The sequence below is a fragment of the Muscardinus avellanarius genome (genome assembly GCF_963383645.1).
Source record: "Muscardinus avellanarius genome assembly, chromosome: 13".
NCBI classification, from domain to species: Eukaryota; Metazoa; Chordata; class Mammalia; order Rodentia; family Gliridae; genus Muscardinus; species Muscardinus avellanarius.
Genome location: NC_137799.1, coordinates 13,024,857 through 13,041,752, shown reverse-complemented (window position 1 = coordinate 13,041,752; position 16,896 = coordinate 13,024,857). Strand labels below are relative to the sequence as shown.

The 16,896-nt window shown below is 40.6% G+C and overlaps 1 protein-coding gene across 2 annotated transcripts in view; it reads left to right on the top strand.

Annotated features, from left to right (window-relative positions):
- RABGAP1 (RAB GTPase activating protein 1) overlaps positions 1-16,896 on the top strand; it is a gene marked incomplete at both ends in the record, with an annotated part of 141,081 nt that overhangs the window by 11,315 nt on the left and 112,870 nt on the right. For both annotated transcript variants that reach the window (XM_080708708.1, XM_080708707.1), the window contains 3 exons: positions 11,438-11,672; positions 12,522-12,726; positions 16,011-16,185. In XM_080708708.1, coding sequence (XP_080564834.1) covers positions 11,438-11,672; positions 12,522-12,726; positions 16,011-16,185 — 615 coding nt within the window. The remainder of the gene's footprint in view (positions 1-11,437; positions 11,673-12,521; positions 12,727-16,010; positions 16,186-16,896) is intronic.

Sequence of the window (16,896 nt, the reverse complement as noted above, 5' to 3'; positions counted from 1 at the left end):
AAGAAGGAGGTTCCCAGGTTTGAGGACAACCTCATTAACTAGTGAGGCTCTTGTCAACCTAGAGAGACCCTGTTTCACAATAAAAATAAAATGGGGCTCAGGGTATAGCTCAGAGGTTGAATGCCCCTAGGTTCAATCCCCAGTACCACAAAAAGAAAAAGAAAAGGAAGCCGGGCGTGGTGGCACACGCTTGTAATCCCAGCATTTGGGAGGATGAGACTGGAGGATCACGGTTCACGGACAGCCTCAGCTACTTAGTGAGGCCCTCTGCAACTCAGTGAGACCCTGTTTCAGAATAAAGAATAAAAAAAAGGGCAGGGGGTGTAACTTGGTGGTCGAATGCCCCTGGGTTCCATCTCCAGACCCACATAAAGAAAGAAAAGAAGGAAAGAAAGAGGAAGAAAGGAATGAAGGAAATAAATAAATATAGCAATAGGATTATAGCTCAGAGGTAGGAAGCCCCTGGGTTTAATCCCTAGTACTACAAAAAAGAAAAAGGAGAAAAAAAAGTCTCAGAAAAGGTAACAGAATTTAAGTTTGGTGTTAAGGAATGCACGGCGGGGAGGAAGGCCTTCCCAGATCTAGTAGTGTGATGTGATTGGCATGTGACTGGGAAGGTAAAATGAGCAGAGTTACGAAAAGACTCATAGAAGCCAGCTGTGATGGCGCATGCTTATAATCCCAGTACTTACTTGTGAAGCGGAGCCAGGAGGATTGCGCAGGTTTGAAGCCAGCTTCAGCTACTTAGTGAGGCTCTCAGCAACGTAGTGAGACCCTGTTTCCAAATAAAATATAAGATAGGCCTGGGAGTGTAGCCAGGAGGTGGAAAGCCCCTGGGTTCCATACCCAGTACCACACCACACACACACACACACACACACACACACACACACACACACACTGGGGGGGAACCTCATAGAATATACTGCTGTGGGCACTGAGGAGCTAAGGAAGGATTTGTGTGTTGTGTGTGTGGTGGAGGGTAGTGGGGATTCAGCCCAGGGCATTCTACTACTGAGCTACACCCCTCACCCTCCCCGCTTTTTAGTTTTTAGTTAAATAACACAGGATCTCTGGAAGTTACTGTATGCTGGCCTTGAACTAGTAGTCCTCCTTGGTTAGTCTCCCAACTACTGGGCTTAAAGGCATGCACCCCTGTGCCTAGCCCACGGAAGGAGTTAAAACTAAGGGAATGCTAGGTTAGAACCAAGATTCACAGTTTCAACATGAATGGCCATATGAGAGGGTAAAGGGGAGAAAGAAGATGGAGAAGCTCCTGACTTGGTAGCAGGCTTCCATGACCGGAAGAGACTGGGCACTAAGCTATTAGCCATGCAGAGATAGAAAGAAAGCATGCATATCTGAGCAAAGACCTGTGAGTTGTGTGGAAATGGCTCCAGAGTGATTGGGCCGGCTGGTGGCAAGCTTGGAATCCCCCTGCTTGGGAGGCGGAGACAGGAGGATCGCGCTGGTTGGAAGCCAGCCTCAGTGACTTAGTGAGGCTCTCAGCACTTAGCGAGACCCTGTTTACAAATAAAATATAAAAAAATAAGGCCGGGAGTATAGCCCAGAGATAGAAAGCCTCTGGGTTCCAACCCCACAAAAAAGAACAATTGGGATTTTTTTGTTCTGTCTTGGAGTGGATAGCAGTGCAATTCACTGATTCAAAAAGATGCAGAAAGCTGGGTGTGATGGTGCATGCTTGTAATTCCAGCATTCTGGAGGCTGAAGCCAAAGGATCACAGTTCGCAGACAGCCTTAGCTACTTAGTGAGGCCCTTAGCAACTCAGTGAGACCCTGTTTCAAAATAAAGAATAAAAACTAGGGCTGGGGTTGTAGCTTGGAGGTAGAATGCCCCTGGGTTCCATCTCCAGACCCGCCCCCCCCCAAAAAAAAAAAAAAAGATGCAGGAAGCCGGGCGTGGTGGCTCACACTTGTAATCCCTGCGCTTGGGAGGCAGAGACAGAAAGATCACGCTGGTTCGAAGCCAGCCTTGCTGGTTTTTAAGAGACCCTGTTTTCAAATAAAAATATAAAATAGGTCTAGGAGTAGCCCGGAGGTAGAAAGGTTTCCAGGAACCCCAGTACCACCAAAAAAAAAAAAAAAAGATGCAGGAAGAGTCAAGTTTTGAGGTAAAATTTATACATAGTAAATGCAATCCTCTTAATTATATAGCTTTATAGTAGATGCAGCCTTTCACCATAGTCAAGATGGAGACGATTTCCAGGACTCCAGAGCGTCTCCTGGTGTGTCTTCTTACACCGCTGCCAGTGGTCTGGTTTAGGTCCCTGTGATCATATCTTGTCTAGAATGCCATTTAAGTGGATCATATAAGATATTCTCTCTTATATCTGACTTTTGGGGGTACTGAGACTTGAACCTTGGAGCATTCTACCTCTGAGCCACATCCCCAGTGCTTTTCCAAAATATTTACTTAATACCAAGGCCGGGTCTTACACAGTTGCCCAGGTGGGTATTGAACTTGAGATCCTCCTGCCTCAGGCTCCCAAATAGCTAGGATTACAGGCATGCACCACTGCACCTGACTTTGTATCTGGCTTAACATAGACTAATGCTTTTGAGAGTCATCCATGGTATAGTATTTATTAGTAGTTAATTCCTTTTTATTGCTGAGTAGTGTATTATTTTATGGCTGTATGCCAGTTTATTTACCAGTTGTAACATTTGGGTTGTATTTAGTTTGGAGCTATTATTAATAGTGCTGCTATAAACATTTGCAAATTGGTCTTTGTGTAGATATGTTTTTGTTTTTCTTACATCTTTTAAATCCATAGGAGTGAGTCATATGATAAGTGTATATTTCACTGTATAAAACTTTATAAAAACCAGCCAACACAACTACACCCTTTTGCATTGTCACCAGTAACGAATAGAGTTTTTCATTTGTTCTACATCTTTGTCAATTCTTAATACTGTCAGTTTGTTTTTTAATTTAGCTACTCCAGGGTCAATATTCTCTATTGGGCCGACAATGGGTTTATTTTTCTAGAGGCATTTATACAGTTACAGGTCAGTCCATATCCTCGTGCTATCACCACCAGAATACAATAAAGACCAATCCAAAGAACATACATTACAGGTAGGTTCATTAGTACCCTCGTACCATCACCACCTGATCTTCTCTCAGACCTTTTACTTTGAACCTTCCATGACCCCAAACCTTGTTGACTCTGGGCGAAGGATAGTCAGCTGAGTCAGAAATATTCTTTTAGGGGAAAACCTTAATGGCTTCCCACAAGTGAGCGCCTGCCCAGGTGGAGGTTGGTGACTGCCCCCCTTTAGCATGCAGAGCAATCCATGTGAGCAAAGAAGTAAACTGGTGAGGCAGAGTGGTGCACACCTGTAGTCCCAGGACTGGGAAGGTTGAGACAGGAGGATCCAGGTTTGAGGCCAGCTTCAGCAACTTAGTGAGGCCCTTGGCAATTTAATAGGACCTTATTTTAAAATAAAAAGCCCAGAGGCAAAATGCCCTGGCTTCCAGACCCCCCCAAAACAAAACAAAAAAAAACCACTGTGTGACTCCTACCAGTCATTCTCATACTTTATTGCATGTAATAATCTTATGAGATAATTTTATTATTATTTATTTCTTTGTGATAATGTGAGTTTTTGAAGCCCCTGCAGAAAGAGTACCAAAGATGATTTTGATGACAGTGTGGAGCCTCTGAAAAGAATATTATGTTGGCATATTACTTTGAGATTTTTGAGTTGGAATAGTTTTTCTCAATCCTGTTTGTGTATCAGAATCACCTGTGGTCTTAAGTGCATATGCCCAGGCTTTGTATTCACTGAGACTGATGTGGTTATGAGGGTGGTGAGAAACAGGGAGGAGCAGGTATGTAAATTTTAACCACCTCCCTAGTAATACTGTAATTCTTTTGCATAGTCATAGTTGATTCTCAGAGTATAGTCCCTGTGGCTAGCAGCATCACCATCACCATTTTCTAGGATTTGTTTCACTTTTTTTGTAATGAGGACTGCACAGGGGCATTCTACCTCCAAGCTTACCCCAGCCCATTTTATTTCTTATTTTGAAACTAATTGCTGAAGGTCTTGCTAAATTGCTAAGGCAGGTCTCAAGCCTGCAAGCCTCCTGTCTCAGCCTCCCAAGTACTAGGATAAGAGGCATGGGGTGCTACACACAGTAACTATATAGACAAGAATAATATCAGGCAGCATCCCAGATTTAGCGAACTGGCAGCTAGTAGGGCCAACTGTTTTAACAAGCTCTCTGAGTGATGAGTGTCAGAGTTGGAGAACTTGAAAGGCACTGCTCATTATCTCCTAGCATGTCCTGGGCAAAATTAATAGACTGCCTTTTAACAAAAAAAACCTAATTGGCTTAATTATGTGTATTATGATGTCACAGGTAGTAATTTTGGATTGTACTGAAGGTTTACAGAAGATTGAACATGATATTGTTGAGTACTGTATTAGACCTGATGCATTTTGGTTAGGTTGCTTTTTTTTTTTTCTTTGCGGGTCTCGGGATGAAACCCAGGGGCATTCATGCTCCGAGCTACACCTCCTGCCCTAGTTTTTATTCTTAATTTTGAAACCGGGTCTCACTGAGTTGCAGAGGGCCTCACTAAGTAGCTGAGGCTGTTGGCGAACCGCGATCCTCCAGGTCTCAGCCTCCAAATGCTGGAATTACAAGCGTGCGCCTCCACGCCCAGCTTAGGTTGCTATTTTTAAACATCTCCTAAAAATCAAGTTTTGTGTGTATATTACATTTTCTTAGCTTTATAGAAAAGTTTAGGAAATCAAAACAGTTCTTATGTTTATAAAATTTATAAACAAAGGAAGAATGAAGTAGAAACACACAGGCAACTGTATAAAGATGTTTTCTTTCAGGGGTAGGAATATTTCTGTGATTGATGAATATATTACAATGTAAGCAGCCTATCCCACAGAACACTTGGGTTTACTCACTGCAAATATGGGAAAGCACAACAAGCCAGGCAGTGGATGCCTGTCTGTAATCCAACTTGGCAGGCTGAGACAGGAGGATAAAAGTTTGCAGTCTGGGCTGAGAATGTAGCTCAGTTGTAGAGCACCTGTTTAGTGTGTGCAAGGCTCTGGGTTTGATCTTCAGCGCGCGCACACACACACACACACACACCATCCCCCTCCCCTAGGAAGATTGAGATCTGCCAACTGGGCAAGAAAATAAAAAGGGCTAACCCAGCATGGTGGTCCAGGCCTATAATCCCAGTATTTGGGAGGCTGAGACAGGAGGATAGCGAATTCAAGGCCAGCCTCAGCAATTTAGTGAAACCCTGTTTCAAAATAAAATAGTCCTGAGACTGTAGCTCAGATTAGGATTACCTTGGGTTCAACTCCAGTACCCCACAACACACACACACACACACACACACACACACACGCATGCACGCACGCAGCTGAGGACAAAGCAGTTGTAGGGTGCTCCTGGAGTCAGTCTCCATTAGTGCAAAAAAAGGGAGGAAAATAGCATAGCATGTAAAATATGTCTGTTTCCAGTTATAATTACTAATCATTTAAACATGAAGTGTACAATTGTATTTATTTATTTATTCAGTACTAGGGGTTGAACCCAGGGGCATTCCACTTCTGAGTTGCACCACCAGCCATACTTTACTTTTTACTTTGAAACTAGTTCTCACTAAGTTGTGGAGGGTCTGGCTAAATTGCTGAGATTGGCCACAAATCTGAGGTCTCCTGTCCCAGCCCCTAAGTCCTGGGATTACAGGAGTGCATTACTACAGCTAGTTTCCATTGTTTTTACGAAGTGTAACTTTTATGTTATTTCTTCCTACCCTTGGAAAGTAGTCTATGTTAAACTTGTATTTTGTTTACTCCAGATACTTTTTTTTTCCAGTGTTAAAAAGAATCAGGTTAATTGGAACTAAGCTCTAGTTTACTATTTTGGGTGTTTTAAAGCTTTTTAATGCAGAACTTTTGAGAAAGGAAATTTGATTGTGCTTTGGGATATGTAGAATCAGGTTTAACAAAGGGTCAAAATTACTTGACCCACTTTTGACTCCATTAGCAATAACTCTGAACATAAGTGAAGTTCACAGCTGCAGAAGTGATTGAAGTTGTCATTGAAACAGGGGCTCTTTATGTTTTTGGTAAGTATAGTGAAATCTTTAAAATGTTCTTGGAAAAATATGAGCAAAAAAGACTTCAGTCTGTTTCTCACTCAGAATTTACAGCCCAAGGGAGTTGAATTTTTAAAAGTTACAGAACGCTTGTAATCCCCACGCTTGGGAGGCGGAGACAGGAGGATCGCGCAGGTTCGAAGCCAGCTGCGATGGCTTAAGAGACCCTGTTTCCAAATAAAAATTATAAAAATAGGTCTGGGAGTGTAGCCCAGAGGTAGAAGGGTTTTCAGGAACCCCAGTACCACAAAAAAATAAAAATTAAAATAATAATAATAATAAAATAAAAGTTACAGAAGCTCAAACCAATAAAATAAGCTTGAACTAGGTTCCTTGATAGCTCAGAGGTAGCTTTGTTACTGGAATTTTGCTTTCTAACTTCTTAGTTTTACTGAGGAGACTTTATTTTCCTTAATGGTCCCATAGCCCTACCTATTTTAACTTTCTGTCAGGTTTTATTCTTTAAAAAGCTTCCTGGACTTCCGGGAAGATGGCAACGGAGAAAAGTGGGGCTTACGAGCCCTGCTAACAACCAGTCTCTATACCACAAAATCAGCGCTTTTCATAGCCAGAAAACACCATCAGCAGAGAAACAAAGAATGTAAATACAAGGGACAGAGAAAAAGGGCTGGAAAAATGAGACACCAGAAAGAAACCAGACCGCAGTGCTACGGCTGGAGCCGTGGCGTGGAGCGGCATGGGCACCATCTTCCCTTGCAACACCAGGCCCCAGAGAGGAGGGGAACCCAAAACGGAGCTTAGAGCCAGAGAGGAGATACGCCAGCCTCACTGCCGAGGACGCAGCAGCAGCACCGTACTGCAGGCGGCGGCAGCGAGCTCACCGGATGGCACCAGACCAACGCACTCAACAGCCCACAAGGCTCCAGAAAGGAGCGGCGGACAGTGAGGCAAGGTGAGCGGTTGCAGATCAGCCGTGCGGAATTCGGCAGATTTCTCGGCACGGGGAGCATCTAAAGCTACCAGGGGCTGGGCTCAGCACACCCTGCAGGGACTCAGAGCGGAGCTCAAAAACAGAGAAGAAATACGCCAGCCTCACGGCCGAGGGCATAACAATGGTGCCATATTGCCACCAGCGGCAGCAGCAGCAGCGAATTCAGAGTCCACTACAGCTCCATTAGCGCACTCAACAACAGTGAGTCAAATTGCAGCCCCTAGAGGAGAAATCCCAGTACTGTACTCCCAGGGACTTGACCCAGTGGGGGAGTGGCGGTGGCAGAGACATCACACCATAGTCACAACTCCCACCAGGAGAACGCCCAACCTGGCACCCCCCATCGTCTAAAGTAGCCTCGATTGACTCCCTGGATCTGAGACTTTGTGATACAACCCAGTAAAGGAGAAGTGGTGACTGAGATACCACAGACTCTAGATCCAGAATACCTTAAGTGAAGTCTTAGTGACCCAGGGAAGAACCCAGAGAAGGCACGAACTTTCAAAATCATGGGAAAGAGGTATAGCAATGGAGCAATGAATGCCCACAACCCCTCAACATCAGAACCCGATAAAACAGAAATTCAGAGATTTCTAGAAGATCAAATCAGGAAAATAACTGTAGAAATAATTCTTTTGGTGTTTCCAAAAGAATTCAGAGAGAGCCAAAAAGAGATAAAGGATGTAATCAATGAAGTCAAGGCCTCAATTCAAAGCACAAACAACCAATTAGACCACATGGAGATTAGAATCTCGCTTCTAGAAGATGATCACTCCAAAAATGAACGCATAGTTTCTAATTTAGAAAAAAAAATCCGACAGCAGGAATCTGACATTGAAGAAATATGGGCCCATTTTAAGAGGGCTAACCTAAGAATAATAGGAATAGAGGAGGGAAAAGAAGGTGAAACCAAAGGGATTAACAATCTCTTCAAGGAAGTAATAGCAGAAAATTTTCCAAATATAGAGCAAGAGGTCAATACACAGGTCCAGGAAACTTATAGAACTCCCTTTAGACAGGATCGGAGAAGAGGATCCCCACGCCACATAACTGTCAAAATGACCAATGTGGAAACCAAGCAGAGAATCTTAAAGGCAACAAAAACAAAGGGCCAAGTGACATTCAGAGGCAAACCAATTAGAATCACTCCAGACTTCCCAAACCATGTCATGAGAGCCAGAAGGGCTTGGAGTAACATCTTCCAAACTCTGAAAGAAAACAACTTCCAGCCAAAAATTTCCTACCCAGCAAAACTTTCTATCAAATTAGATGGGGAAATAAGCTTCCATGACAAACAGAAACTGAAGGAATTTATGTCTTCAAAGCCAGCGCTAGAGAAAATACTCAAAGAGATTAACTACAAAGAAGAAATAGGTAACACACACCAGAACCAGAGAAACAAGATTTTCCATCCAACAGACAACTAAGATTGGTTATCTGTGGAGATTCATTATTTATGTTAGTCTTTTACCTATCTCTAAATTGTATTGTTTGCTTTTGTTCCTCATTTTTAGGATTTCTGGTTGGAATATTAATATACCTTCAGATATAGCATTTGGAAATATTTTATCCCATTCTATCAGTACCTTTTAACTCTGTTTACATTGTCTTTGGATATACAACTTTTTTTATTTTTTAGGGAGTTTGTTTACCGTTCTGTTGCCTGTGCCACTGAAATCATATCCAAGAAGTCACTGCCAATTTCAATGTTGTGAGGTTTTATGACCCAGATTTTCTCCTAAAAGTTTATAGTCTTAAGATTTATATTTAGGACTTTTATCTATTTTGAGTTAATATTTGTATATGGGATTAGGTAAGGGTCCAATTTTATTCTTTTTCATGTAATTATTATTTTTCAACAATATTTAGTTAAAAGATTATTATTTCCTCCACCAAATGTTCGTGGAAACCTTGTCAAAAATAACTTGACAATATATGGAAGAATTTATCTCTAGACTTTTATTTAACTCCAATGGTTTATATATCTGCCTTTATAACAGTACTACAGTGTTTCAATTATTGTAGCTTTATAAGGTTTGAAATCAGAAAATATACATCTTCTAGCTTTGTTCTTTTTCGAGATCGTTTTGGGTATCTAGAGTCCATATTCCATATTAGGATAGGTTTTTTTTTCTGAAAAATAAATAAATAAGTGTATGATAGTTTCACCTAAAAAGAAAAAATACTCTCTGGTAAGAAAGAAAGCAAAAAGAAATATTGAAATGTTATCTTTAAGTCGTCAAAAGCTTGGTATCAGACAAATGAAACTGTTATGTGAGATTATCATTGTTAATTTTGGATAAATTGCTATAATACTAGATGTCAACCACTAAGCCAAGCATGGGAAGGAGGGATGGGGAGGGAATGGGGTGGGGATCGGGTGGGGGCTGACTGGGCGATGTGTGCATGTATGTCTACAAAAGTTTTTTTATCCCAATATGATGTATGAATACAGTGCACCAATAAAAAAAAATTTTTTTTAAAGCTTCTTGAGTTAGCCTGTTCTTTCATTCCTCACAACTCCCTTTGTCTTTGTCTTTTTTTTTTTTCTTTTTTTGTTTGTTTCTTTGGTTTTTGATAATGGGGATTGAACCCAGGGGCCTTCTGTGTCTAAGCTACACCTCCAGCCCCCTTTTTATTTTGTTTTTGTTTTTTGTTTGGTGATACTGGGGTTCCTGGAAGCCCTTCTACCTCCAGGCTATACTCTCAGACCTATTTTATATTTTTATTTGGAAACAGGGTCTCTTAAACCAGAGCAGCTGTCTTCGAACCAGCACCTTCCTCCTGTTTCCGCCTCCCAAGGGGGGTGGGTATAAGCGTGTGTGCCACCACGCCTGGCTCATTTTTTGTTTTGACTCTCAGAAATCTTACTGAGTTGCTGAGAGTTTCACTAAGTTACTGAGGTTGTCCTCACACCTTTGATCCTCCTGTCTCAGCCTCCCAAGTACTGGGATTATATACATAGTACCACCTCACTCAGCTCCAACTTATTTTTTGAAATTAATTTTTCTGCTAGGTTTTCCAGTATTTCTTGAATAAGCATTTAGTGACACACGGGTTTTGTGACTTTGGGTTTTCTTAGCATTGAGTAGACTCCGCTTGGTTTTGCACCTGTTTACTTCCTTGTTGAGCAACTGATGATAAACCATCATGATTCCATAAAAATACTTGACATTATTGAAAGCAGTACTTTTTTTTCCTGAGTGCTTTTATACACTCATCTCCTCAGCTTTATTCTTATGTCCCAGAACTTTAAGAACATTTTCAAGCTGGATATGTTGGCACACACTTACAGTTCCAGTACTTGGAATGCTGAGACAGGAGGATCTAAGGTGTGAGGACAGCTTCGGCAACATAGTAAGACTGTCAGCAATCTAGCTAGACTGTGTTTCAAAACAAAACAAAACAAAAGGAATATCTCCATTTATCAGAGAATGGTGTTGCATGCCTATAATCCCAGTACTTGGGAGGCTAGGACAGAAGGGTCACAGGTTCAAGGACAGCCTCTGTGACTTGTCAGGACTCTGTTTCAAAATGAATAAAGACTGGGGATTTTGCTTGGAGGTAGACTGTTCCAAGTTCAGTACCTTTTACCCAAAACAAACAAACGCAACAACGACAAAGTTAGAAGCAGTCAGGCGACTACTGACTTATAGCATGAGTAATAAAATGCATGCAGGAATTTCTTACCTAGAGCCAGTCATGAAGGCACACTCTTGTAATCCCAGTACTTGGGAGGCTGAGACAGGAAGATCACAGGTTCGAAGCCAGCCTCAGAATTTAGCAAGGTTCTTTGCAATTTAGTGAGACTCTGTTTCCAAATAAGAAATAAAATTGGGCTGGGGGTGTAGCTCAGAGGTAGAATGCCTCTGGATTCCATCCCCATTGGCACACATAAACATAAAAAATTCTTAATTCAAATGTTTATTTAGATTACTTTTGAAGAAAGCACATTTTTTCTTTTTCTTCAGAGAAACTACTAAAGATATTTCTCTTAAAAGCATTATTTCTCATCAGACAAATAGAATTATAAGGTATTTAATTGTTGTTTGTTTAACACACTAGAAAAACAACAACACTGGTCAGGCTGTCCACATCTGTTTTTGGGCTTTAGTCTTAATAATCACTGTACTTTTTCATGAAAAAAAAATTATGAATTAAGAATGCACCTGCAGCCCTTATATGTTGTAGATCTTGATTTTATTTTTTAAAAACATTCAGAAGATATCTTTGTATCAAAAGAAAATGCTGGTCATTTTCTTCCAAATGTGTACTCCCTCTTTCTCTCTCTTTGCTGACCGTGTGTGTCTGTGACTCTCAGATTGTAGGAAATGGAAGTGAGCAGCAGCTGCAAAGAGAGCTGGCGGATGTGCTAATGGACCCTCCCGCAGATGACCAGCCAGGGGCCAAGGAGCTGGAGGGAAGGCCACCGGAGGATGGCCAAGGAGATGGGCCTCTGTCTAATCCGCTCTCGGCCTCGTCCACCGTAAACCCCGTGCCATTAGTAGGGCTCCAGAAACCAGAGATGAGCCTGCCAGTGGAACCCGGACATGGAGGTTAGGGTCGCTGCCTTGCTTGCCTAACTGAAGGTTATTGTTTTTACTATTTGAGTGTCTGCCCTGTATAGAGTTGATTCAGAGCAAAGAAAAAAACATTCTCTAGAATCTCAGGATTCTCGATCTAGGGAGATGTCAGCTTCATTCTGATTTTGTTTTAAACATATTTCATTTATACTAGTGAAAGAAATGTAGTACTTAAATGATACTAAGGGAGTCTTTTTTTTAAAGATTTTTCTTGCAAAGAAGAAATTTAAGCACATATTGCTTGATGAATAGGAGTTTTCTCCAGGCACGTGTACTCGCTTGAGAGTAGTTACCAAGTTAGAAAAGGGAGAGTAGAACAAGAGGCAGAAAGGACGACAGTTCTTAAAGCTCACTTGGAAAAACTGGTGTTAAACTAGATGTTATTGGGGAAATAGAAGCAATGGGTTTAAGAGAACATAATAAAGTGCCTGAGATCATGAACAAGGGAAAAGATTATCACAGTGTAGATCAGAAAGAAGACAACCAAAAGTATAATCTTTTTCAGAGTGGTAAGATAGTGCATATTTTAATTAAATTTATTATAAAATCAAAATTGGGAAAAGTAAATCAGATCTTAATGTTAGGTCACATTTTGGTTTTTGGATTGACTCTTAACAGAAATAGCTAACAGTATTCATGGTGTTTCAGACAAGAGTTCTGATGTTGGCCTTCCAATTTCTGTGGACGTTTCTTCTGGGGTTTGCTTGTTAGTTCATTGGGACTTAATTTTAGAACCTAAAAGTTACTTGTAGATTTCAACTTGTTATTCATATTAACAAAATAACAAAATGAAAACAGTCGTCTCCTTATCTTTTGTTTCAGATCCTGAAATTTTGAGTCCTTTTACACCAGTGGCTGATGAGGACAGTGTGGTTTTCAGTAAACTAACTTACTTGGGCTGTGCCTCAGTAAATGCGCCCAGGAGTGAAGTGGAAGCCTTAAGGATGATGTCCATCTTAAGAAGCCAGTGTCAGATTTCACTAGATGTAACACTCTCGGTGCCTAATGTGTCTGAAGGAACTGTGAGGTAAGACCACACTCTGGAAATCCCTGTCCTGCTTAAATCAAGTCTCTCACTTGTTGTTTACAAAGAAGCAAGAATAAAAAAATTACCTTCAAGTAATACTTAACTTATTTAGCACTCCTGTTACCTTGTTTTCCAAGGATTGTAACCCTCATGAAGGTGGCACTCATTTGTAACAGTATTTTACTCTCCCCATCCCAATCCTGAGTAGCACAGTAGAGATTTAAATGCTTAGGGAATAATTGTGATACACTCTTGTGAGTCGGTTTCATAAATTATGTGCTCCATGTTCTCTCAGTAAAAATACCAGCTTCATTATTTCATTATTCATTATTTCATACTGATTTGGAAATTTCAAAGATCTATGAGTAAATAATAGTTTTTCTAGTACAACTCTTTTTTTTTTCTTTGCACCACTAGCAAGCTATTTCCCCAGCTCTATTTATGTATATATGAATGTATGTATATAGAAATGAATTAATGACAAGGTCTCACTAAATTACTGAGGGTAAGCTCCAATCTATAATTCTCCTGACCCAGCCTTTCATGCTGGGATTATTGACTTATACTACTGTGTATGACAGTTCATTTCTTTTAATGAAGAAACTCTAGTAGTAATAATAGCTAATATTAATTACTGTTGGATACATAAGTGCTTTATATGTAGGTTACATTTTGCCCAATTTTATAGACTTTTTATTAGGATAAATTTCTCAGAATTAGACTTTAAGTCAAATTTTTCCCCATTTTTATTCCTTTTGATACATTGCCAAATAGCTATCTGAAAATACTGATCTAGCCAGACATGGTGGTGCATGCTTGTAATCCCAGTACTTGGGAGGCTGAAACAGGAGGATCGCAGGTTCTCAGCCAGCCTCAGCTACTTAGTGAGGCTCTCTGCAACTCAGTGAGACCCTGTTTCAAAATGAAGAATAAAATATGGGGCTGGGGTGTAGCGCAGAGATAGAATACCCCTGGGTTCCATCCTCAGTTCCTAAAAAAAAAATCTAGTTTATATCTTTTTAGCAGTGTATATGTTTCTTATTTCTTTAGAGGCATTTTAGATTTTTGTGGTAAAACTGTACTTACTGGCTATGGATAGTACTAAGTTAAATAATCTACATATGTAATTTTTCTTTTTGAGTAAAGAACAGTTTCACAGATTCACAAATTTTAATTCTTTATTATTGGAAAACTTTGTTTATTTTTGTTTTTTGTTTGTAGTACTGGGTTTTGAACCCAGGAGCATTCTACCTCTGACCTATACCCTTGGCCCTATTTTATTTATTTTATTTTGATACAGGGTCTCAGTGAGTTCCTAAGAGTCTATGTTGCTGAGGCTGCTTTCAAACCTGTGATTCTCCCAGGTACTGGGATTACAGGTGTGCACCACTACGCCTGGTTTAATGGACTTTTGGGGGGGAGGTTTCATACTGGGGATTGAACTCAGAGGCAGTCTACCTCTAAACTACACCCTCTATTTCTTTATTTATTTTGAAACAGTGTCTCTCTTAAGTTGTAGAGGGCCTTGCTAAGTAGCTGAGGCTGGCAGTGAACCTGTAATCCTTCTGTCTCAGCCTCCCAACTAATGGGATTATAAGCGTGTACCATCATCCCCAGCTAATAGAAAACTTGTTTGTTTATGTACTGGGCATAGAACCCAGGGGCATTCTACTTCTGAACTACACCCCCAGCCCTATTTTTTATTCTTTATTTTGAAGCAGGGTGTCACTGAGTTACAAGGGCCTCACTAAGTAGCTTAGGCCGTCTGCGAACCGAGATCCTCCTATCTCAGCCTCCCAAATGCTGGGATTACAAGCATGTGCCACCATGCCCGGTCCTGGAAAACTTTTTTTTTTTTTTTAGGTACTGGGAATGGAACCCAAGGGCATTCTACCTCCGAGCTATATCCCTAGCCCTATTTTGTATTTTTTATTTTGAAACAGGATCTTACTGAGTTGCAAAGGGCCTCACTAAGTAGTTGAGGCTGTCTGTGAACCACAGTCCTCTTCTCTCAACCTCCCAAATGCTGGGATTACAGATGTGTGCCACCATGCCTGGCTCTCCGGAAAACTTTTAATAAAAATATTTTTTTCTTGCCGGGCGTGGTGGTGCACCCTTGTAATCCCCACGCTTGAGAGGCAGAGACAGGAGGATCGCGCAGGTTCAAAGCCAGCCGTGCATGCTGGCTTAGGAGACCCTGTTTCCAAATAAAAATGTAAAAATAGGTCTGGGAGTGTAGCCCAGAAGTAGAAGGGCTTCCAGGAACCCCAGTACCACCAAAAAAAAGGTTAAAAAAATATTTCTTTCTTTTTTAGTGACTAGTCATTCCTCCAAGTTAAATTATATACTTTCTTCTAATATATTTTAATTCTATAAATGAAACAAAACTATTCTGTCATGCCCCACATTCCAAAGCTTTTATGAAAGTGCTTTCAAACCTGCAGGGTTAGCACCACTTCTTGGATATTTCCCTTATGAACAGGACCCTCTGGCCGTTCCCCATCAATAGCTCTGTGCTGTAGTGTTGAAATTGCAGTTTCTTTTCTTGTGTTTGAAAATTGCATCCTTGTTGACCAGAATAAAATATGACATTTTTTATGTATCTCATAATTGGCAGTACTAGGAATTGACAGGGTCTCGCTACATTGCCAAGACTGACCTCCAGTTTATAATCCTCCTAATGCATACACTTCTGTTGGATTTATTAGCTTGTACCACTGCACCCAGCATTTTTTTTATAATTATTGAATTAATAGATTCTACACAAAGATATGCCTTTGATTTTCATTGAATAGCATCTTTTTTATTTTATTCATGATCATCTTTTTTGAGGAGCATTGTATATAATTTCTATCCCCTTATTTGCTATGGATCAAAACATATTTCACTCTTGAGGAAGAGAGAGTGTATATGTGTGTGTTTATATATCAAATATATGTTTACACACATTCACATAAGATTGAGCCAGGCATAATGGCACACACTTGTAACCCCAGAATTTGGGAAGCTGAGACAAGAGGATTGAAGGTTTGAGGCCAGCCTCAGCTACTTAGCAAGGCTCTCAGCAACTTGGCAAATGAGACTGGGGGTGTAGCTCAAAAGTAGAATGCCCCTGGGTTCAATCCCTAGTTCACCACAAACATCAATAATGTAAGATTAATAGAATCAGCATACAAAAATTGGCCTGTTCAGGCTTCTTGCTACAGAGGTGTCTTGAATTGTAATATGAACATAATGCATGTTGTTCATAATTCCTCTAAGCTATATCTTTTTTTTCTGAACAGACTCTTAGATCCTCAGACAAACACAGAAATAGCAAACTACCCTATCTACAAAATCCTGTTCTGCGTCAGAGGGCACGATGGGACTCCTGAGAGCGACTGTTTTGCTTTCACTGAAAGTCATTACAACGCAGAGCTCTTCAGAATCCACGTCTTCCGATGTGAAATACAAGAAGCTGTAAGTCCTGAAGAAAAAGCTGCAGCCGGGCGTAGTGGAGCACGCTTGTGATCCCCGCATTCAGGAGGCTGAGACCAGAGGGTCGCGGTTCACAGGCAGCCTCAGCTTCTTAGTGAGGCCCTCTGCCATCAGTGAGACCGTTTCAAAAAAAAATAAAAAGACTAAAAAATAGGACTGGGGGTTGTAGCTCGGAGGTACAGTGCCCCCCCTGGGTTCCATCTCCAGTACCGAAAAAAAAAAAAACCTGCTTTGTTATTTTGTTTATAATTTAATAATAGAAGATAAATATATTAAATATTTTAGCATGTAATTCACCTTTCTCAGATATAAAGTAATAATTCTATTAAAAAAAAGTAAAAACTACAAATAAAGCTTTGCAAGTGCCACAGTGTTCTGCTAAGAGTATCAGATGAACCAGTTAGCTACTTCTTGACTCTTTAGCTCGGCATCTTGGTTCCATTTGCAAACCGTTCTTTTAGACATGTGCTTGTTAGGACGGCTCAGGATGTAGCTTAGTGTAGGAGAGCCCTTCCTAGTATGTGTCAGGGCCTGCATTCAATCCCACTACTGCAGATAAATAAAAACAAACTTGTTAGGACATTTTTATTATAACAAATATGTTAAGATCACTTCAAACACTTAGAAAGTGATTTTTCAATCACTATGCCAGTGTTTCAAAAAGGATTAAAGGCCACTTTCAAAGATAAAGAA